The 25,209-nt window shown below is 42.3% G+C and overlaps 1 protein-coding gene across 4 annotated transcripts in view; it reads left to right on the top strand.

The window, feature by feature from the left end:
- The window catches only part of LOC109905088 (serine/threonine-protein phosphatase 2A 55 kDa regulatory subunit B gamma isoform-like), a 40,080-nt gene that overhangs the window by 9,936 nt on the left and 4,935 nt on the right, over positions 1 to 25,209 (top strand). The window contains exons 2-8 of one of the 4 annotated variants that reach the window (XM_031789956.1): positions 382 to 531; positions 10,963 to 11,060; positions 11,279 to 11,390; positions 11,595 to 11,707; positions 13,218 to 13,395; positions 13,853 to 14,017; positions 14,179 to 14,348. In XM_031789956.1, the coding sequence (XP_031645816.1) occupies positions 450 to 531; positions 10,963 to 11,060; positions 11,279 to 11,390; positions 11,595 to 11,707; positions 13,218 to 13,395; positions 13,853 to 14,017; positions 14,179 to 14,348 (918 nt within the window). In that variant the 5' untranslated portion in view covers positions 382 to 449. Of the gene's footprint in view, positions 1 to 381; positions 532 to 10,962; positions 11,061 to 11,224; positions 11,391 to 11,594; positions 11,708 to 13,217; positions 13,396 to 13,852; positions 14,018 to 14,178; positions 14,349 to 25,209 lie in introns of all 4 variants that reach the window. The other 3 variants (XM_031789954.1, XM_031789955.1, XM_031789957.1) reach the window with 3 other exon arrangements.

A 25,209-nucleotide genomic window follows, 5' to 3' on the forward strand; every position in this document is an offset into this window, starting at 1 on the left:
CCCCCTCTCTCTCCCCCTCCTGCCCTATAGTCTCATCCTCCCTGTACAACCCTTCTGTCCCCCCCCCCTCTCTCTCCCCCTCCTGCCCTATAGTCTCCCCCTCCCTGTACAACCCTTCTGTCCTATGGCTAGGAGTTCCTGGACAGAGATGGTAGGATGGTGAAATGGACATGTTAACGATAAAAATAAAACCATGACAACATGCATGATTTGTTTGTATTAGTCACTACAGTATTAACAATGCCACCATTACTTTCATTATAGTACAGAAGAAGGAAAGGAGACACCTTAGAGCCACTTCCTCCTCTCTCCTCCCCTCCCTCCCTGTGGCATCCCTCTGTGATGCAGTGTAACTGAGACCCTGCTGCCCCCCTCTTGCAGGGCTGCTCGTGGCTTTAGCCTGAAGAGCCCGCCCCGCCTCCTCCCCTCTCCCGGACTCCTCCCCCAGGATGTTGAACCCTATCCAGGTCCTGTGCTCCGACATCACTTCCCTCTCTCTGGAGCCCGAGCCGTTTTCCTCTTACACTGAAGGTGTGTTTACACTATACAGTACCAAGTACTTTTCACTTTATCACCTATTCAGATCTATCAAGACCCAGAGCACTGTGTGTGTGCGAGCGACTGTCTATCTGTCTGTCTGTGTGAATAGATTGTTTGTGTGCGTGTGCGACTGTGTCTGTCTCTGTGTGCATCTGGCTCTGTGAGTGTCTCTTTCTCTCTCTGTGTTTGTGTGTGTGTGCGACTGTGTCTGGCTCTGTGTACATCTGGCTCTGTGAGTGTCTCTTTCTCTCTCTGTGTTTGTGTGTGTGTGTGTGTGTGTGTGTGTGTGGCGCCATCGCTTTCCTGAAATAGACTTTGACCAGACCAACTCCAGTCTCACAGAGGACGTGTCCTACTTAAGTCTGGAAAACACACTCATTGTCACTGGAGTCAGTGCTGTAGGACAGAGGACTATCTCTAGTGTCAGTGCTGTAGGACAGAGGCCTATCTCTAGAGTCAGTGCTGTAGGATAGAGGACTATCTCTAGTATCAGTGCTGTAAGACAGAGGACTATCTCTAGTGTCAGTGCTGTAGGATAGAGGACCTCTCTCTCCCCCACCTGCCCTATAGACTACCTCTCCCTGTACAACCCTCCTGTCCCCCTCCCCCTCTCTCTCCCCCTCCTGCCCTATAGACTACCTCTCTCTGTACAACCCTCCTGTTCCCCTCCCCCTCTCTCTCCCCGTCCTGCCCTATAGTCTCCCCCTCCCTGTACAGCCCTCCTGTCCCCCTCCCCCTCTCTCTCCCCCTCCTGCCCTATAGACTACCTCTCCCTGTACAACCCTCCTGTTCCCCTCCCCCTCTCTCTCCCCCTCCTGCCCTATAGTCTCCCCCTCCCTGTACAGCCCTCCTTTTCCCCTCCCCCTCTCTCTCCCCCTCCTGCCCTATAGTCTCCCCCTCCCTGTACAGCCCTCCTGTTCCCCTCCCCCTCTCTCTCCCCCTCCTGCCCTATAGACTACCTCTCCCTGTACAACCCTCCTGTCCCCCTCCCCCTCTCTCCCCCTCCTGCCCTATAGTGCTGTAAGACAGAGGACTATCTCTATTGTCAGTGCTGTAAGACAGAGGACTATCTCTATTGTCAGTGCTGTAAGACAGAGGACTATCTCTATTGTCAGTGCTGTAAGACAGAGGACTATCTCTAGTGTCAGTGCTGTAAGACAGAGGACTATCTCTAGTATCAGTGCTGTAGGACAGAAGACTATCTCTAGTGTCAGTGCTGTAAGACAGAGGACTATCTCTAGTGTCAGTGCTGTAAGACAGAGGACTATCTCTAGTGTCAGTGCTGTAAGACAGAGGACTATCTCTAGTATCAGTGCTGTAAGACAGAGGACTATCTCTAGTGTCAGTGCTGTAGGACAGAGGACTATCTCTAGTATCAGTGCTGTAAGACAGAGGACTATCTCTAGTGTCAGTGCTGTAAGACAGAGGACTATCTCTAGTATCAGTGCTGTAAGACAGAGGACTATCTCTAGTATCAGTGCTGTAAGACAGAGGACTATCTCTAGTGTCAGTGCTGTAAGACAGAGGACTATCTCTAGTATCAGTTCTGTAAGACAGAGGACTATCTCTAGTATCAGTGCTGTAAGACAGAGGACTATCTCTAGTATCAGTGCTGTAAGACAGAGGACTATCTCTAGTGTCAGTTCTGTAAGACAGAGGACTATCTCTAGTGTCGCACACACATATACATCCATACTTCATGTGGATAGTGTATAAATTGATATTTTATCATATGGATTCAGCATAGATACGGTATAGATTTAATGTATAGGGGTTATATATACTGTATACATCACATATCAGAGCAGTGTTCACATATAGTATGGTTCACTCACTCACTCACTCACTCACTCACTCACTCACTCACTCACTCACTCACTCACTCACTCACTCACTCACTCACTCACTCACTCACTCACTCACTCACTCACATAGATTGTGTAAGCATTTTGTTCCCAGTAGTTTAGCTCCATTGTTGTGTGTTCTGGAGTATTGGGATCACCCTGCCGTGTCACGCCCAGATCACTTATCTGCTGTCCTCCCTGAAAACCTTCTGACACACACCCAACATGGGGAATGGGTCAATTTTCCCTGTTTTCTGTCCTTTTTTTAGGAGGGTAATTGAGTGTGTGCATAGACACATGTACACACACGGCCCAACCCCGACATACCCACCCACACACACACGTCCCCTGTTAGGTGTTCATTTGTCCATGCTGTTCAGAGAGTGATATTGGCAGCAATGTTTACCCAGACCAGAGATGGCTCTAATTGGAACAGTAGGACGCCCCCACCCTCCTTATCAGCCCACAAGCAGTTTGTGTGTGTGTGTGTGTTTTACTGTATGTGTTGGTGTGTGAATAGTCTCATGATTTGGTTCTGGGTGACAAGATAAGTGTGGGATGGACAGACTTTCCTGTGTGTGTGTTTAAAAAAAAAATAATTGTGAAGGACGTGTGTGTGTGTGTGGTGTGTGTGTGTGTACGTACATGTATGTGTGTGTATGTGGACAACGTGTGCGTGCATGCCTGATGCCTGTGTATATGTGCTCAGACTGGTTCTCTGTAGTTAGGTAGTGGGTCATTCAGACTGGTTCTCTGTAGTTAGGTAGTGAGCCGGTCAGACTGGTTCTCTGTAGTCAGATAATGAGCCGGTCAGACTGGTTCTCTGTGGTTAGGTAGTGAGCCGGTCAGACTGGTTCTCTGTAGTTAGGTAGTGAGCCGGTCAGACTGGTTCTCTGTAGTTAGGTAGTGAGCCGGTCAGACTGGTTCTCTGTGGTTAGGTAGTAAGCCGGTCAGACTGGTTCTCTGTAGTTAGGTAGTGAGCCGGTCAGACTGGTTCTCTGTAGTTAGGTAGTGAGCCAGTCAGACTGGTTCTCTGTAGTCAGATAATGAGCCGGTCAGACTGGTTCTCTGTGGTTAGGTAGTGAGCCGGTCAGACTGGTTCTCTGTAGTTAGGTAGTGAGCCGGTCAGACTGGTTCTCTGTAGTTAGGTAGTGAGCCGGTCAGACTGGTTCTCTGTAGTCAGATAATGAGCCGGTCAGACTGGTTCTCTGTGGTTAGGTAGTGAGCCGGTCAGACTGGTTCTCTGTAGTCAGATAATGAGCCGGTCAGACTGGTTCTCTGTAGTTAGGTAGTGAGCCGGTCAGACTGGTTCTCTGTAGTCAGATAATGAGCCGGTCAGACTGGTTCTCTGTAGTTAGGTAGTGAGTCATTCAGACTGGTTCTCTGTAGTTAGGTAGTTAGCCGGTCAGACTGGTTCTCTGTAGTCAGATAATGAGCCAGTCAGACTGGTTCTCTGTAGTTAGATAATGAGCTGGTCAGACTGGTTCTCTGTAGTTAGGTAGTGAGCCGGTCAGGCTGGTGCTCTGTAGTTAGGTAGTGAGCCGGTCAGACTGGTTCTCTGTGGTTAGGTAGTGAGTCATTCAGACTGGTTCTCTGTAGTTAGGTAGTTAGCCGGTCAGACTGGTTCTCTGTAGTTAGGTAGTGAGTCATTCAGACTGGTTCTCTGTAGTCAGATAATGAGCCGGTCAGACTGGTTCTCTGTAGTTAGGTAGTGAGTCATTCAGACTGGTTCTCTGTAGGTAGATAATGAGCCGGTCAGACTGGTTCTCTGTAGTTAGGTAGTGAGCCGGTCAGACTGGTTCTCTGTGGTTAGGTAGTAAGCCGGTCAGACTGGTTCTCTGTAGTTAGGTAGTGAGCCGGTCAGACTGGTTCTCTGTAGTTAGGTAGTGAGCCAGTCAGACTGGTTCTCTGTAGTCAGATAATGAGCCGGTCAGACTGGTTCTCTGTGGTTAGGTAGTGAGCCGGTCAGACTGGTTCTCTGTAGTTAGGTAGTGAGCCGGTCAGACTGGTTCTCTGTAGTTAGGTAGTGAGCCGGTCAGACTGGTTCTCTGTAGTCAGATAATGAGCCGGTCAGACTGGTTCTCTGTGGTTAGGTAGTGAGCCGGTCAGACTGGTTCTCTGTAGTCAGATAATGAGCCGGTCAGACTGGTTCTCTGTAGTTAGGTAGTGAGCCGGTCAGACTGGTTCTCTGTAGTCAGATAATGAGCCGGTCAGACTGGTTCTCTGTAGTTAGGTAGTGAGTCATTCAGACTGGTTCTCTGTAGTTAGGTAGTTAGCCGGTCAGACTGGTTCTCTGTAGTCAGATAATGAGCCAGTCAGACTGGTTCTCTGTAGTTAGATAATGAGCTGGTCAGACTGGTTCTCTGTAGTTAGGTAGTGAGCCGGTCAGGCTGGTGCTCTGTAGTTAGGTAGTGAGCCGGTCAGACTGGTTCTCTGTGGTTAGGTAGTGAGTCATTCAGACTGGTTCTCTGTAGTTAGGTAGTTAGCCGGTCAGACTGGTTCTCTGTAGTTAGGTAGTGAGTCATTCAGACTGGTTCTCTGTAGTCAGATAATGAGCCGGTCAGACTGGTTCTCTGTAGTTAGGTAGTGAGTCATTCAGACTGGTTCTCTGTAGGTAGATAATGAGCCGGTCAGACTGGTTCTCTGTAGGTAGATAATGAGCCGGTCAGACTGGTTCTCTGTAGTTAGGTAGTGAGCCGGTCAGACTGGTTCCCTGTTGTTAGGTAGTGAGTCGGTCAGACTGGTTCTCTGTGGTTAGGTAGTGAGTCGGTCAGACTGGTTCTCTGTGGTTAGGTAGTGAGCCGGTCAGACTGGTTCTCTGTGGTTAGGTAGTGAGCCGGTCAGACTGGTTCTCTGTGGTTAGGTAGTGAGCCGGTCAGACTGGTTCTCTGTAGTTAGGTAGTGAGCCGGTCAGACTGGTTCTCTGTAGTTAGGTAGTGAGCCGGTCAGCCAGACTATCTCTAGTGTCAGATCTCTGGTCAGTCCTGATGGTACTGTAATGGGAGACCAGGCCTGCTATGACACTAGGACACATCCACTCTGCTTCCCACTGCACCATAGAGATGGTATATGGACTCTGCATGGGGAGGCTATCGCTGTACGGACCAATAGTGCTGCTACAGTACAGTAGACTTCCACAGGGTTGTTGATGTGTGTCCCAGTACTGAGAGGAGAGAATGTGCTCCATATTTCATTTCGCTACTGTATGTATGTCTTGTCTCTGGTGACGCTGAGCTTTGTGTGTGTGTGTGTTGATGTGTGAGCTCTGAAATGTATGGGTGTGTATGTACTGTGAGGATTGTGTGTTTAGCGTGTGTCCGTGGCGGCAGAAGCAGTGCTGTACTGAACGACTAGTTGAAAAACGCGGAGGGGTTGTGGTTTGGGGAACGCTGTCAGCATGGTCACTGTCCTTTTAAATACGCCACTCATTGCTTCAAGCCACACCCACCAAATGGGAGGAAACATACAGTGCCTTGCAAAAGTAGGGGGGTGAATAGTTATGCACACTCAAGTTTTCTGTTTTTTGTCTTATTTCTTGTTTGTTTCGCAAATAAAAAATATTTTGCATCTTCAAAGTAGTAGACATGTTGTTTAAATCAAATGATACAAACCCCCAAAAAATCTATTTGAATTCCAGGTTGTAAGGAAACAAAATAGGAAAAATGCCAAGGGGGTGAATACTTTCGCAAGCCACTGTACTGTTCAAGAACGTACAATAACGTTTTGGGGAACGTTTCAGGACAAACCGTTCTGTAACGTAGCAAACGTTCAAACCAACTGAACACACCTCAGGTTTAATTTGGGATGTTTGTGGGCGAGGCAAGGCAGGCCCATTATTTACCCCAGATTGATGATTTCTTCTTCTGCTGCTACTGCCTGCCCCACCAACCAGACTGCTGCTGCCTGCCCCACCAACCAGACTGCTGCTGCCTGCCCCACCAACCAGACTGCTGCTTTCTGCCCCACCAACCAGACTGCTGCTTTCTGCCTCACCAATCAGACTGCTGCTGCCTGCCTTACCAACCAGACTGCTGCTCCCTGCCTCACCAATCAGACTGCTGCTGCCTGCCTTACCAACCAGACTGCTACTGCCTGCCCCACCAACCAGACTGCTGCTGCCTGCCCCACCAACCAGACTGCTGCTTTCTGCCCCACCAACCAGACTGCTGCTGCCTGCCCCACCAACCAGACTGCTACTGCCTGCCCCACCAACCAGACTGCTGCTTTCTGCCCCACCAACCAGACTGCTACTGCCTGCCCCACCAACCAGACTGCTGCTTTCTGCCCCACCAACCAGACTGCTGCTTTCTGCCCCACCAACCAGACTGCTGCTGCCTGCCCCACCAACCAGACTGCTGCTGCCTGCCCCACCAACCAGACTGCTACTGCCTGCCCCACCAACCAGACTGCTGCTGCCTGCCTCACCAACCAGACTGCTGCTGCCTGCCTCACCAATCAGACTGCTACTGCCTGCCTGCCTCACCAACCAGACTGCTAATGCCTGCCTCACCAATCAGACTGCTGCTGCCTGCATCACCAATCAGACTACTACTGCCTAACTGCCTGCCTCACCAACCAGACTGCTAATGCCTGCCCCACCAACCAGACTGCTGCTTTCTGCCTCACCAATCAGACTGCTGCTGCCTGCCTTACCAACCAGACTGCTAATGCCTGCCTCACCAATCAGACTGCTACTGCCTGCCTGCCTGCCTCACCAACCAGACTAGGGCCAGACCACTTCAAACTGTTGCCATGGCAACCCCTGCACGGAAATACCCTGCCCAGTCCCCTCTTAGAGATAGAGAGACTCAGCACAACTCATTGTCTCCCTCCTCCCATCATTCACTACTTAAGGCCAGATCACAGCAGGTTTAAAGGCTGGATCTAACATGTCACTCCACATCTCCACTTCTTCCTGTTATCATTATCAATACCATGGTTTATTCACACTTTACTAATGGTTACTAACCTATTTGGTAATGGTTTAATCACAGTTTATAAGCAGACCTCCTAATAACATCGAACAGCCCCCGTGATATGCGACTTATCAGGGAAGTTAGGAACAAATATACACAGGCAGTTAGGAAAGCTAAGGCTAGCTTTTTCAAGCAGAAATTTGCATCCTGTAGCACAAACTCAAAAAAGTTCTGGGACATTGTAAAGTCCATGTAGAATAATCGCACCTCCTCCCAGCTGCCCACTGCACTGAGGCTAGGAAACACTGTCACCAGCGATAAATCCACTATAATTGAGAATTTCAATAAGCATTTTTCTATGGTTGGCCATGCTTTCCACCTGGCTACCCCTACCCCGGTCAACTGCCCGGCACCCTCCACAGCAACCCACCAAAGCCCTCACCATTTCTCCTTCACCAAAATCCAGATAGCTGATGTTCTGAAAGAGCTGCAAAATCTGGACCCCTACAAATCAGCCGGGCTAGACAATCTGGACCCTCTCTTTCTAAAATGATCTGCCGAGATTGTTGCAACCCCCATTACTAGCCTGTTCAACCTCTCTTTCTTATCGTCTGAGATTCCCATAGATTGAAAGGCTGTCGCGGTCATCCCCCTCTTCAAAGGGGGAGACACTCTAGACCCAAACTGCTACAGACCTATAACTATACTACCCTGCCTTTCTAAGGTCTTCAAAAGCCAAGTTAACAAACAGATTACCGACCATTTCGAATCCCACTGTACCTTCTCCGCTATGCAATCTGGTTTCAGAGCCTGTCATGGGTGCACCTCAGCCACGCTCAAGGTTATAACCGCCATTAATAAGAGACATTATTGTGCAGCCGTATTCATCGACCTGGCTAAGGCTTTCGACTCTGTCAATCACAACATTCTTAGAGCCTGTTGTCCAGACCTCTGGTAGTCTCTATGGGGGTGCCACAGGGTTCAATTCTCAGGCAGACTCTTTTCTCTGTATACATCAATGATGTCGCTCTCGCTGCTGGTGATTCTTTGATCCACCTCTACACAGACGACACCATCCTGTATACCTCTGGCCCTTCTTTGGACACTGTTTTAACTAACCTCCAGACGAGCTTCAATGCCATACAACTCTCCTTCCATGGCATCCAACTGCTCTTAAATGCAAGTAAAACTAAATGCATGCTTTTCAACCGATCGCTGCCCACACCTGCCCAGCATCACTACTCTGGACGGTTCTGACTTAGAATATGTGAACAACTACAAATACCTAGGTGTCTGGTTAGACTGTAAACTCTCCTTCCAGACTCACATTAAACATCTCCCATACAAAATTAAATCTAGAATCGGCTTCCTATTTCGCAACAAAGCATCGTTCACTCATGCTGCCAAACATACCCTCGTAAAACTGACCATCCTACAGATCCTCGACTTTGGCGATGTCATTTACAAAATAGCCTCCAACCCTCTACTAAACAAATTGGATGCAGTCTATCACAGTGCCATCCGTTTTGTCACCAAAGCCCCATATACTACCCACCATTGCGACCTGTACGCTCTCGTTGGCTGGCCCTTGCTTCATACTCGTCGCCAAAAACACTGGCTCCAGGTCATCTACAAGTGTCTGCTAGGTAAAGCCTTATCTCAGCTCACTGGTCACCATAGCAGTATCCACCCGTATCACATGCTCCAGCAGGTATATCTCACTGGTCACCCCCAAAGCTAATTCTTCCTTTGGCCGCCTCTCCTTCCAGTTCTCTGCTGCCAATGACTGGAATGAACTGCAAAAATCACTAAAGCTGGAGACTCTTACCACCCTCACTAGCTTTAAGCACCAGCTGTCAGAGCAGCTCACAGATCACTGCACCTGTACATAGCCCATCTGTAAATAGCCCATCCTATCTACCTCATCCCCATACTGTATTTATTTATTTATCTTGCTCCTTTTCACCCCAGTATCTCTACTTGCACAGTCATTTTCTGCACATTCTACCATTCCAGTGTTTAATTGCTATATTGGAATTACTTGGCCACCATGGCCTATTTATTGCCTTACCTCATTTGCACATGCTGTATATAGACATTTCTACTGTATTATTGACTGTATGTTTGTTCACTCCTTGTGTAACTCTGTGTTGTTGTGTGTGTCAAACTGCTTTGCTTTATCTTGGCCAGGTAGCAGTTGCAAACTAGCCTACCTGGTTAAATTCATGTGAAATAAAAAAATATAATCAAATAGAAATGTTACCTATTATCAATAGAGCCATTGGTTATGTGAGACAGCATCCATTCTAACATATTGAATCATGGAGGCAATCCATTGACTATGATTACCACTTGAATGTAATGTAATATTTAATCAGTCAGCAGTAAGTAGGAGATGCTATCTGACGGGATGGTCCCTGGCTGCTAAAACAGGCCTCCTCCTTAGACTGGCCTGTAGTGTCTCAGACATGTGGGGAGATGATTGGAGGGTTAGGAGAGTTCAAAGAGCAATATTTACCATTCAGTCACCACTTTTCACTACTCAGTCTGTAGCTGTGGTGTGTTTTAGATACATGTCTGGTTTGAGGGGGCGGGGGTTATGTGTTCATTTTTATTCATTTGTTTACTTACTGTATTGTTGGGTGATGCTGCTTACAGTACCAGCTGATAATGAATAGTTAATTATGGTGCATGTTGATCTGTGTTCTGTTTGCTAATAGCTATTCTCTCTCTCCCATCTCACCTCTCTCTCTCTCTCTCCCTCCAATCTTACTCCATCTCTCTCTCTCCTATCTCACCCCATCCCTCGCGCTCCCATCTCTCTCTCATCTCACCCCACCTCTCTCTCTCTCTTCCATCTCACCCCATCTCTCTCTCTCACTCTCTCTCTCTCCTATCTCACCCCATCCCTCTTGCTCCCGTCTCACCCCATCTCTCTCCCATCTCTCCCTTCTCTCTCTCCCTCTCTCCCATCTCTCTCTCTCTATCATCTCTCTCTCTCTCTCTCTCTCTCTCTCCCATCTCACCCCATCTCTCTCTCTCACTCCCATCTCACCCCACTATCTCTCTCCCATCTCTATCTCTTTCCCATCTCACCCCATCTCTCTCCCATTTCACCCCACCTCTCTCTCTCTCCCTCCCATCTCACCCCACCTCTATCTCTCTCCCATCTCACCCCATCTCTCTCTCTCTCCATCTCTCTCTCTCCCATCTAACCCATCTCTGTCTCTTTCCCATCTCACCCCATCTCTCTCCCATCTCACCCCACCTCTCTCCCTCCCATCTCACCCGACCTCTATCTCTCTCCCATCTAACCCCATCTCTCTCTCTCTCTCCCATCTCACCCCATCTCTCTCTCTCTCCCATCTCACCCCATCTCTCTCTCTCCCCCATCTCACCCCATCTTTCTCTCTCTCTCTCTCTCTCTCCAACCCATCTCTCCCCATCTCTCTCTCTCCCATCTAACCCATCTCTCCCTCTCCCATCTCACCCCACCTCTCTCTCTCTCCCATCTCATTCCATCTCTCTCTCTCTCATCTCACCCCACCTCTCTCTCTGTCCCATCTCCCCCATCTCTCTCTCTCTCCCCCATTTCACCCCACCTCTCTTCCATTTCACCCCATCTCTCTCTCTCTCTCTCTCCCCCCCCCCATCTCCCCCAGCTGATATCATCTCCACTGTTGAGTTCAACCACACTGGAGAGCTCCTGGCCACAGGGGACAAGGGGGGACGTGTGGTCATCTTCCAGAGGGAACCTGAGGTACATGCACACACACCAACCACAGACCTGGCACTGTGTTTGTTCATTACATAGATGTTCAGGTTTAGGGTCAATTTCACATGATTACTTACAAACCTGTCTTCTCTGGCTCTCATTCATTCATATGTGTGCATATATATATATATACATACACACACACACAGGGTAAGACAGAGCCATTCTCCCAGGGGGAGTATAATGTCTACAACACCTTCCAGAGTCATGAGCCGGAGTTTGACTACCTGAAGAGTCTGGAGATAGAGGAGAAGATCAACAAGATACGATGGCTGCCACAGCAGAACGCCGCCCACTTCCTCCTCTCCACCAATGGTGAGGGATTGCTGCCTTTGCACCAGGGAGTTATTGAAATGTTTTTACATGATATTACCATGTTATTGTTACCCTATCATCAACACTTGTCCTGCCTGTCTGTCAGTTAAGACAGTTTGAGACATTTGATTTGGGAATGATCCTGTCTGTGTAATAAGACTGTTTGAGGTGGAGGATTGGAGAATTGTGCCGTCTGTCTATCAGATAAGACCGTTAAGCTGTGGAAGGTGAGTGAGCGGGACAAGAGGCCTGAAGGCTACAACCTGAAGGATGAGGAGGGCAGGATGAAGAACCTCTCCACTGTCACCTCACTACAGGTACACACCACCTCTTCCTCAGCCTTCTTTCTCCTCCTCTCCTTCTGTCGCCATCTGTCTATCTATTGTATCTATCCATCTCTCCTTAAATGCATCATGTCACTCTGGACTATTGTCTGTCTGTCTGTCTGTCTGTCTGTCTGTCTGTCTGTCTGTCTGTCTGTCTGTCTGTCTGTCTGTCTGTCTGTCTGTCTGTCTGTCTGTCTGTCTGTCTGTCTGTCTGTCTGTCTGTCTGTCTGTCTGTGTCTGTCTGTCTGTCTGTCTGTCTGTCTGTCTGTCTGTCTGTCTGTCTGTCTGTCTGTCTGTCTGTCTGTCTGTCTGTTTTTCTTTCTTTCCCTTCCCTCTGTATCTATGTCCTGTGTGTGTTCTGTGCACACACACACATTCACACACATGCACGTGTTCCAGATCAGACAGCATAAGTAGGTCAGTGGTGCAGATGTGTTTGCATTTATAAAAGTGGGCCATTGGCACAAGGTGTGTGTAGCAGTATTGCTTCTGTCCCTCTCCTTGTCCCAACCTGCGCTTGAACCAGGGACCCTCTGAACACATCAACAACTGCCTCCCAGCACACCACCTACTGCTCCACAAAAGCCGCTGCTCTTGCATAGCAAGGGAAACGACTACTTCAAGATCTCAGAGCGAGGGACGTCACCGGTTGAAACGCTACGTGTGCGTGTCTGTGTGTGCGCTTGGCGACAACATACTGCCAGCTGTTCTGTTATTTGGGTGGGACTGTTGTCTCTGCGTTGGTGAAAACACAGCCATACTCCTCTGTACTGGTAGACATTATTTGTTGCATTCTTCTCATGTCATCATCCCTGTGCCCTAAAGCACTGACGGAAGAAGATTTTGAACAAGGTCACATGACCAATAGATACAGAAAAAATCTATTAGTGAGAAACCTTGCTTTTCTCTGCCTTAATTTCCACAAGCAATAATATCCCAGTATTGCAGGCATTCCTAATGGGTATATCTCAGTGATTTTTCTGTGCTCTCTGTAAAGATACAATCAATTTGAATCTCCCATTTTGGACAAAATGAAATAAACCAATTAATTTTTTACTCATTCTGTGAATGTGGACTCTATCATTTGATCTCATCATTTTGGGTCTACTCACCACATGACACATCTGTGTTTCAGGCTGTATCCTCTGATAGGGATCATCAATTAGATTTAGCCACGGGAGGATTATTTTTTGAGGTGAAACATACTGTAATTACAAATATTTGTAATTAAGATGCAAGATGCCCAAACAGATATAATATTTGATTAAAACATGCGTAAAAATACTTGGGAAAATATTTCCAAAATTAAAATCACTTGGAGCTGACATGCTGGTGTTTTTATAGTATTTTATGTCCAAGAATGGAAAATAATAAGTTTTTAAAAATGTTTAATCCTTTGATAACTTAGGGGACGAAATGAAACCATCTGCGAGCCAAATTCGGCACGCGGGCCGCCAGTTGGGGAACCCTGGTGTGTTCTGACTGTCTGTACTCTGTCTAGGTGCCGGTGTTGAAGCCCATGGATCTGATGGTGGAGGTGAGTCCTCGGCGTGTCTTTGCCAACGCCCACACCTACCATGTCAACTCCATCTCTGTCAACTCTGACCATGAGACCTACATGTCAGCTGACGACCTGAGGATCAACCTCTGGCACCTGGGCATCACCAACCGCAGCTTCAGTATCCTTTAGATCAGACAATGGGTCAATACACACACTCTTCTATAAGACACTGTTCGCACACACACACGCACACACACACACGCACACACGCACACACACACATACAGTGATGTGGGTGAGGGGAATCATTCCTGAGGAGTGAAAATGAAGGTCTATTAATTATTACATCTATACATTTTTCTCTCCTTTTGTGGCATGTAACGCAGCTGAATAGAACACACACACTCCTCACCCCAGACAGGATTTGCATGTTACAATTAATCTGAAGTTGAGATTATCCTTCCACTACCCCTAGTACCCCCTAAAGGTATGTGTATAATACTATATGTAATAATGTCAGTGTGTTTTGGTGTATCATTCTGAATATGCTATGTTTGTAATCACCCTCGTACACAATCAAATGTGTGTATGCTGTTATATAGACAGTATGTTGTAGTCCTGAACCCGTGCCCCAGACATCGTGGACATCAAGCCAGTGAACATGGAGGATCTGACAGAGGTGATAACAGCAGCAGAGTTCCATCCTCACCACTGTAATCTGTTGGTCTATAGCAGCAGTAAGGGAACTCTACGGCTCTGTGACATGAGAGAGGCCGCACTGTGTGACAAACACTCCAAACGTGAGTACACACACACACACGCACACGCGCACACACGCGCACGCACACACTAACACACGCGCACACACACACGCACGCACGCACACACTAACACACGCACACGCGCACGCACACCCACACGCACACACTAACACACACTCTCAACCCGTCTCCTCCCACAGTGTTTGAGGAGCCGGAAGACCCCAGTAACCGCTCCTTCTTCTCTGAGATCATCTCGTCTGTGTCGGACGTGAAGTTCAGCCACAGCGGGCGCTACCTGCTGACCAGAGACTACCTCACTGCCAAGGTGTGGGACCTCAATATGGAGAACAAGCCCCTGGAGATATACCAGGTGAGGAGTCCAATATCACTATTAACACAGAGACACAGACAGTATGTAATATCACTATTAACACAGAGACACAGACAGTATGTAATATCACTATTAACACAGAGACACAGACAGTATGTAATATCACTATTAACACAGAGACACAGACAGTATGTAATATCACTTTTAACACAGAGACACTGACAGTATGTAATATCACTATTAACACAGAGACACAGACAGTATGTAATATCACTATTAACACAGAGACACAGACAGTATGTAATATCACTATTAACACAGAGACACAGACAGTATGTAATATCACTATTAACTCAGAGACACACCCAGTATGTAATATCACTATTAACACAGAGACATAGACAGCATGTAATATCACTATTAACTCAGACAGTATGTAAAATCACTATTAACACAGAGACACAGATAGTATGTAATATCACTATTAACACAGACACAGACAGTATGTAATATCACTATTAATACAGAGACACAGATAGTATGTAATATCACTATTAATACAGAGACACAGACAGTATTTAATATCACTATTAACTCAGAGACACAGACAGTATGTAATATCACTATTAACACAGACAATATGTAATATCACTATTAACACAGACACAGACAGTATGTAATATCACTATTAATACAGAGACACAGATAGTATGTAATATCACTATTAATACAGAGACACAGACAGTATTTAATATCACTATTAACTCAGAGACACAGACAGTCTGTAATATCACTATTAACACAGAGACACAGACAGTATGTAATATCACTATTAACTCAAAGAGTATGTAATATCACTATTAACACAGAGACACAGACAGTATGTAATATCACTATTAACACAGAGACACAGACAGTATGTAATATCACTATTAACACAGAGACACAGACAGTATGTAATATCACTATTAACACAGAGACACAGACAGTATGTAATATCACTATTAACACAGATACACTGACAGTATGTAATATCACTATTAACACAGAGACACAGACAGTATTTAATATCACTATTAACTCAGACAGTATGTAAAATCACTATTAACACAGAGACACAGACAGTATGTAATATCACTATTAACACAGACACAGACAGTATGTAATATCACTATTAATACAGAGACACAGATAGTATGTAATATCACTATTAATACAGAGACACAGACAGTATGTAATATCAATATTAACTCAGAGACACAGACAGTATGTAATATCACTATTAACACAGAGACACAGACAGTATGTAAGATCACTATTAACTCAAAGAGTATGTAATATCACTATTAACACAGAGACACAGACAGTATGTAATATCACTATTAACACAGACACAGACAGTATGTAATATCACTATTAATACAGAGACACAGATAGTATGTAATATCACTATTAATACAGAGACACAGACAGTATTTAATATCACTATTAACTCAGAGACACAGACAGTATGTAATATCACTATTAACACAGACAATATGTAATATCACTATTAACACAGACGCAGACAGTATGTAATATCACTATTAATACAGAGACACAGATAGTATGTAATATCACTATTAATACAGAGACACAGACAGTATTTAATATCACTATTAACTCAGAGACACAGACAGTCTGTAATATCACTATTAACACAGAGACACAGACAGTATGTAATATCACTATTAACTCAAAGAGTATGTAATATCACTATTAACACAGAGACACAGACAGTATGTAATATCACTATTAACACAGAGACACAGACAGTATGTAATATCACTATTAACACAGAGACACAGACAGTATGTAATATCACTATTAACACAGAGACACAGACAGTATGTAATATCACTATTAACACAGATACACTGACAGTATGTAATATCACTATTAACACAGAGACACAGACAGTATTTAATATCACTATTAACTCAGACAGTATGTAAAATCACTATTAACACAGAGACACAGACAGTATGTAATATCACTATTAACACAGACACAGACAGTATGTAATATCACTATTAATACAGAGACACAGATAGTATGTAATATCACTATTAATACAGAGACACAGACAGTATGTAATATCAATATTAACTCAGAGACACAGACAGTATGTAATATCACTATTAACACAGAGACACAGACAGTATGTAAGATCACTATTAACTCAAAGAGTATGTAATATCACTATTAACACAGAGACACAGACAGTATGTAATATCACTATTAACACAGACACAGACAGTATGTAATATCACTATTAATACAGAGACACAGATAGTATGTAATATCACTATTAATACAGAGACACAGACAGTATTTAATATCACTATTAACTCAGAGACACAGACAGTATGTAATATCACTATTAACACAGACAATATGTAATATCACTATTAACACAGACACAGACAGTATGTAATATCACTATTAATACAGAGACACAGATAGTATGTAATATCACTATTAATACAGAGACACAGACAGTATTTAATATCACTATTAACTCAGAGACACAGACAGTATGTAATATCACTATTAACACAGAGACACAGACAGTATGTAATATCACTATTAACTCAAAGAGTATGTAATATCACTATTAACACAGAGACACAGACAGTATGTAATATCACTATTAACACAGAGACACAGACAGTATGTAATATCACTATTAACACAGAGACACAGACAGTATGTAATATCACTATTAACACAGATACACTGACAGTATGTAATATCACTATTAACACAGAGACACAGACAGTATTTAATATCACTATTAACTCAGACAGTATGTAAAATCACTATTAACACAGAGACACAGACAGTATGTAATATCACTATTAACACAGACACAGACAGTATGTAATATCACTATTAATACAGAGACACAGATAGTATGTAATATCACTATTAATACAGAGACACAGACAGTATGTAATATCAATATTAACTCAGAGACACAGACAGTATGTAATATCACTATTAACACAGAGACACAGACAGTATGTAAGATCACTATTAACTCAAAGAGTATGTAATATCACTATTAACACAGAGACACAGACAGTATGTAATATCACTATTAATACAGAGACACAGACAGTATGTAATATCACTATTAACTCAGACAATATGTAATATCACTATTAACACAGAGACACTGACAGTATGTAATATCACTATTAACACAGAGACACAGACAGTATGTAATATCACTATTAACACAGAGACACAGACAGTATGTAATATCACTATTAACTCAGAGAAACAGACAGTATGTAATAGCACTATTAACACAGAGACACAGACAGTATGTAATATCCCTATTAACACAGACAGTATGTAATATCACTATTAACACAGAGACACAGACAGTATGTAATATCACTATTAACACAGAGACACAGACAGTATGTAATATCACTATTAACACAGAGACACAGACAGTATGTAATATCACTATTAACACAGAGACACAGACAGTATGTAATATCACTATTAACTCAGAGACACACCCAGTATGTAATATCACTATTAACACAGAGACACAGACAGCATGTAATATCACTATTAACTCAGACAGTATGTAAAATCACTATTAACACAGAGACACAGACAGTATGTAATATCACTATTCACACAGACACAGACAGTATGTAATATCACTATTAACACAGACAATATGTAATATCACTATTAACACAGACGCAGACAGTATGTAATATCACTATTAATACAGAGACACAGATAGTATGTAATATCACTATTAACACAGAGACACTGACAGTATGTAATATCACTATTAACACAGAGACACAGACAGTATGTAATATCACTATTAACACAGAGACACAGACAGTATGTAATATCACTATTAACTCAGAGAAACAGACAGTATGTAATAGCACTATTAACACAGAGACACAGACAGTATGTAATATCCCTATTAACACAGACAGTATGTAATATCACTATTAACACAGAGACACAGACAGTATATAATATCACTATTATCTCAGACAATATATAATATCACTATTAATACAGAGACACAGACAGTATGTAATATCACTATTAAGTCAGACAGTATGTAATATCAATATTAACGCAGAGACACAGACAGTATGTAATATCACTATTAACACAGAGACACAGACAGTATGTAATATCACTATTAACACAGAGACACAGACAGTATGTAATATCACTATTAACACAGAGACACAGACAGTATGTAATATCACTATTAACACAGAGACACAGACAGTATGTAATATCACTATTAACACAGAGACACAGACAGTATGTAATATCACTATTAACACAGAGACACAGACAGTATGTAATATCACTATTAACTCAGAGACACACCCAGTATGTAATATCACTATTAACACAGAGACACAGACAGCATGTAATATCACTATTAACTCAGACAGTATGTAAAATCACTATTAACACAGAGACACAGACAGTATGTAATATCACTATTCACACAGACACAGACAGTATGTAATATCACTATTAACACAGACAATATGTAATATCACTATTAACACAGACGCAGACAGTATGTAATATCACTATTAATACAGAGACACAGATAGTATGTAATATCACTATTAATACAGAGACACAGACAGTATTTAATATCACTATTAACTCAGAGACACAGACAGTCTGTAATATCACTATTAACACAGAGACACAGACAGTATGTAATATCACTATTAACTCAAAGAGTATGTAATATCACTATTAACACAGAGACACAGACAGTATGTAATATCACTATTAACACAGAGACACAGACAGTATGTAATATCACTATTAACACAGAGACACAGACAGTATGTAATATCACTATTAACACAGAGACACAGACAGTATGTAATATCACTATTAACACAGATACACTGACAGTATGTAATATCACTATTAACACAGAGACACAGACAGTATTTAATATCACTATTAACTCAGACAGTATGTAAAATCACTATTAACACAGAGACACAGACAGTATGTAATATCACTATTAACACAGACACAGACAGTATGTAATATCACTATTAATACAGAGACACAGATAGTATGTAATATCACTATTAATACAGAGACACAGACAGTATGTAATATCAATATTAACTCAGAGACACAGACAGTATGTAATATCACTATTAACACAGAGACACAGACAGTATGTAAGATCACTATTAACTCAAAGAGTATGTAATATCACTATTAACACAGAGACACAGACAGTATGTAATATCACTATTAACACAGACACAGACAGTATGTAATATCACTATTAATACAGAGACACAGATAGTATGTAATATCACTATTAATACAGAGACACAGACAGTATTTAATATCACTATTAACTCAGAGACACAGACAGTATGTAATATCACTATTAACACAGACAATATGTAATATCACTATTAACACAGACACAGACAGTATGTAATATCACTATTAATACAGAGACACAGATAGTATGTAATATCACTATTAACTCAGAGACACAGACAGTCTGTAATATCACTATTAACACAGAGACACAGACAGTATGTAATATCACTATTAACTCAAAGAGTATGTAATATCACTATTAACACAGAGACACAGACAGTATGTAATATCACTATTAACACAGAGACACAGACAGTATGTAATATCACTATTAACACAGAGACACAGACAGTATGTAATATCACTATTAACACAGATACACTGACAGTATGTAATATCACTATTAACACAGAGACACAGACAGTATTTAATATCACTATTAACTCAGACAGTATGTAAAATCACTATTAACACAGAGACACAGACAGTATGTAATATCACTATTAACACAGACACAGACAGTATGTAATATCACTATTAATACAGAGACACAGATAGTATGTAATATCACTATTAATACAGAGACACAGACAGTATGTAATATCAATATTAACTCAGAGACACAGACAGTATGTAATATCACTATTAACACAGAGACACAGACAGTATGTAAGATCACTATTAACTCAAAGAGTATGTAATATCACTATTAACACAGAGACACAGACAGTATGTAATATCACTATTAATACAGAGACACAGACAGTATGTAATATCACTATTAACACAGAGACACAGACAGTATGTAATATCACTATTAACACAGACAATATGTAATATCACTATTAACACAGAGACACAGACAGTATGTAATATCACTATTAACTCAGACAATATGTAATATCACTATTAACACAGAGACACAGACAATATGTAATATCACTATTAACACAGAGACACAGACAGTATGTAATAGCACTATTAACACAGAGACACAGACAGTATGTAATATCCCTATTAACACAGACAGTATGTAATATCACTATTAACACAGAGACACAGACAGTATATAATATCACTATTATCTCAGACAATATATAATATCACTATTAATACAGAGACACAGACAGTATGTAATATCACTATTAAGTCAGACAGTATGTAATATCAATATTAACGCAGAGACACAGACAGTATGTAATATCACTATTAACACAGAGACACAGACAGTATGTAATATCACTATTAACACAGAGACACAGACAGTATGTAATATCACTATTAACACAGAGACACAGACAGTATGTAATATCACTATTAACACAGAGACACAGACAGTATGTAATATCACTATTAACACAGAGACACAGACAGTATGTAATATCACTATTAACACAGAGACACAGACAGTATGTAATATCACTATTAACTCAGAGACACACCCAGTATGTAATATCACTATTAACACAGAGACACAGACAGCATGTAATATCACTATTAACTCAGACAGTATGTAAAATCACTATTAACACAGAGACACAGACAGTATGTAATATCACTATTCACACAGACACAGACAGTATGTAATATCACTATTAATACAGAGACACAGATAGTATGTAATATCACTATTAATACAGAGACACAGACAGTATTTAATATCACTATTAACTCAGAGACACAGACAGTATGTAATATCACTATTAACACAGATACACAGACAGTATGTAATATCACTATTAACTCAGACAATATGTAATATCACTATTAACACAGACACAGACAGTATGTAATATCACTATTAATACAGAGACACAGATAGTATCTAATATCACTATTAATACAGAGACACAGACAGTATTTAATATCACTATTAACTCAGAGACACAGACAGTCTGTAATATCACTATTAACACAGAGACACAGACAGTATGTAATATCACTATTAACTCAAAGAGTATGTAATATCACTATTAACACAGAGACACAGACAGTATGTAATATCACTATTAACACAGAGACACAGACAGTATGTAATATCACTATTAACACAGATACACTGACAGTATGTAATATCACTATTAACACAGAGACACAGACAGTATTTAATATCACTATTAACTCAGACAGTATGTAAAATCACTATTAACACAGAGACACAGACAGTATGTAATATCACTATTAACACAGACACAGACAGTATGTAATATCACTATTAATACAGAGACACATATAGTATGTAATATCACTATTAATACAGAGACACAGACAGTATGTAATATCACTATTAACTCAGAGACACAGACAGTATGTAATATCACTATTAACACAGAGACACAGACAGTATGTAAGATCACTATTAACTCAAAGAGTATGTAATATCACTATTAACACAGAGACACAGACAGTATGTAATATCACTATTAACACAGACAATATGTAATATCACTATTAACACAGAGACACAGACAGTATGTAATATCACTATTAACACAGAGACACAGACAGTATGTAATATCACTATTAACACAGAGACACAGACAGTATGTAATATCACTATTAACACAGATACACTGACAGTATGTAATATCACTATTAACACAGAGACACAGACAGTATTTAATATCACTATTAACTCAGACAGTATGTAATATCACTATTAACACAGATACACTGACAGTATGTAATATCACTATTAATACAGAGACACAGACAGTATGTAATATCACTATTAACTCAGAGACACAGACAGTATGTAATATCACTATTAACACAGAGACACAGACAGTATGTAAGATCACTATTAACTCAAAGAGTATGTAATATCACTATTAACACAGAGACACAGACAGTATGTAATATCACTATTAACACAGACAATATGTAATATCACTATTAACACAGAGACACAGACAGTATGTAATATCACTATTAACTCAGACAATATGTAATATCACTATTAACACAGAGACACAGACAATATGTAATATCACTATTAACACAGAGACACAGACAGTATGTAATATCACTATTAACACAGACACAGACAGTATGTAATATCACTATTAACACAGACAGTATGTAATATCACTATTAACACAGAGACACAGACAGTATATAATATCACTATTATCTCAGACAATATATAATATCACTATTAATACAGAGACACAGACAGTATGTAATATCACTATTAAGTCAGACAGTATGTAATATCAATATTAACGCAGAGACACTGACAGTATGTAATATCACTATTAACACAGAGACACAGACAGCATGTAATATCACTATTAACACAGAGACACAGACAGTATGTAATATCACTATTAACTCAGAGAAACAGACAGTATGTAATATCACTATTAACACAGAGACACAGACAGTATGTAATATCACTATTAACACAGTGCACAGACAGTATGTAATATCACTATTAACACAGAGACACTGACAGTATGTAATATCACTATTAACACAGAGACACAGACAGTATGTAATATCACTATTAACACAGAGACACAGACAGTATGTAATATCACTATTAACTCAGAGACACAGACAGTATGTACTATCACTATTAACTCAGACAATATGTAATATCACTATTAACACAGACACAGACAGTATGTAATATCACTATTAATACAGAGACACAGACAGTATGTAATATCAATATTAACTCAGAGAAACAGACAGTATGTAATAGCACTATTAACACAGAGACACAGACAGTATGTAATATCACTATTAACACAGACAGTATGTAATATCACTATTAACACAGAGACACAGACAGTATATAATATCACTATTATCTCAGACAATATATAATATCACTATTAATACAGAGACACAGACAGTATGTAATATCACTATTAAGTCAGACAGTATGTAATATCAATATTAACGCAGAGACACTGACAGTATGTAATATCACTATTAACACAGAGACACAGACAGCATGTAATATCACTGTTAACACAGAGACACAGACAGTAAGTAATATCACTATTAACACAGTGCACAGACAGTATGTAATATCACTATTAACACAGAGACACTGACAGTATGTAATATTACTACTAACACGGAGACACAGACCGTATGTAATGTGGGGATACCTTACTGAGCCACTACACTGGGAAAGTAGGGGGGATACCTTACTGAGCCACTACACTGGGAGAGTAGGGGGGGATACCTTACTGAGCCACTACACTGGGAGAGGAGGGGGGATACCTTACTGAGCCACTACACTGGGAGAGGAGGGGGGATACCTTACTGAGCCACTACACTGGGAGAGTAGGGGGGGATACCTTAATGAGCCACTACACTGAGAGAGTAGGGGGGATACCTTACTGAGCCACTACACTGGGAGAGTAGGGGGGGATACCTTACTGAGCCACTACACTGGGAGAGTAGGGAAGATACCTTAATGAGCCACTACACTGGGAGAGTAAGGGGGATACCTTACTGAGCCACTACACTGGGAGAGGAGGGGGGGGATACCTTACTGAGCCACTACACTGGGAGAGTAGGGGAGATACCTTACTGAGCCACTACACTGGGAGAGTATGGGGGGATACCTTACTGAGCCACTACACTGGGAGAGTAGGGGGGATACCTTACTGAGCCACTACACTGGGAGAGTAGGAGGGGATACCTTACTGAGCCACTACACTGGGAGAGTAGGAGGGGATACCTTACTGAGCCACTACACTGGGAGAGTAGGGGGGGATACCTTACTGAGCCACTACACTGGGAGAGTAGGGGGGATACCTTACTGAGCCACTACACTGGGAGAGGAGGGGGGATACCTTGCTGAGCCACTACACTGGGAGAGTAGGGGGGGGGATACCTTACTGAGCCACTACACTTGGAGAGGAGGGGGGGATACCTTACTGAGCCACTACACTGGGAGAGTAGGGGAGATACCTTACTGAGCCACTACACTGGGAGAGTAGGGGGGGATACCTTACTGAGCCACTACACTGGGAGAGTAGGGGAGATACCTTACTGAGCCACTACACTGGGAGAGTAGGGGGGGATACCTTACTGAGCCACTACACTGGGAGAGTAGGGGAGATACCTTACTGAGCCACTACACTGGGAGAGTAGGGGGGGATACCTTACTGAGCCACTACACTGGGAGAGGATGGGGGATACCTTACTGAGCCACTACACTGGGAGAGGAGGGGGGGATACCTTACTGTGCCACTACACTGGGAGAGTAGGGGGGATACCTTACTGAGCCACTACACTGGGAGAGTAGGGGGGGATACCTTAATGAGCCACTACACTGGGAGAGTAGGGGGGATACCTTACTGAGCCACTACACTGGGAGAGTAGGGGGGGATACCTTACTGAGCCACTACACTGGGAGAGGATGGGGGATACCTTACTGAGCCACTACACTGGGAGAGGAGGGGGGGATACCTTACTGTGCCACTACACTGGGAGAGTAGGGGGGATACCTTAC

This window comes from Oncorhynchus kisutch, linkage group LG15 (assembly GCF_002021735.2).
Source record: "Oncorhynchus kisutch isolate 150728-3 linkage group LG15, Okis_V2, whole genome shotgun sequence".
In the NCBI taxonomy this organism is placed as follows: domain Eukaryota; kingdom Metazoa; phylum Chordata; class Actinopteri; order Salmoniformes; family Salmonidae; genus Oncorhynchus; species Oncorhynchus kisutch.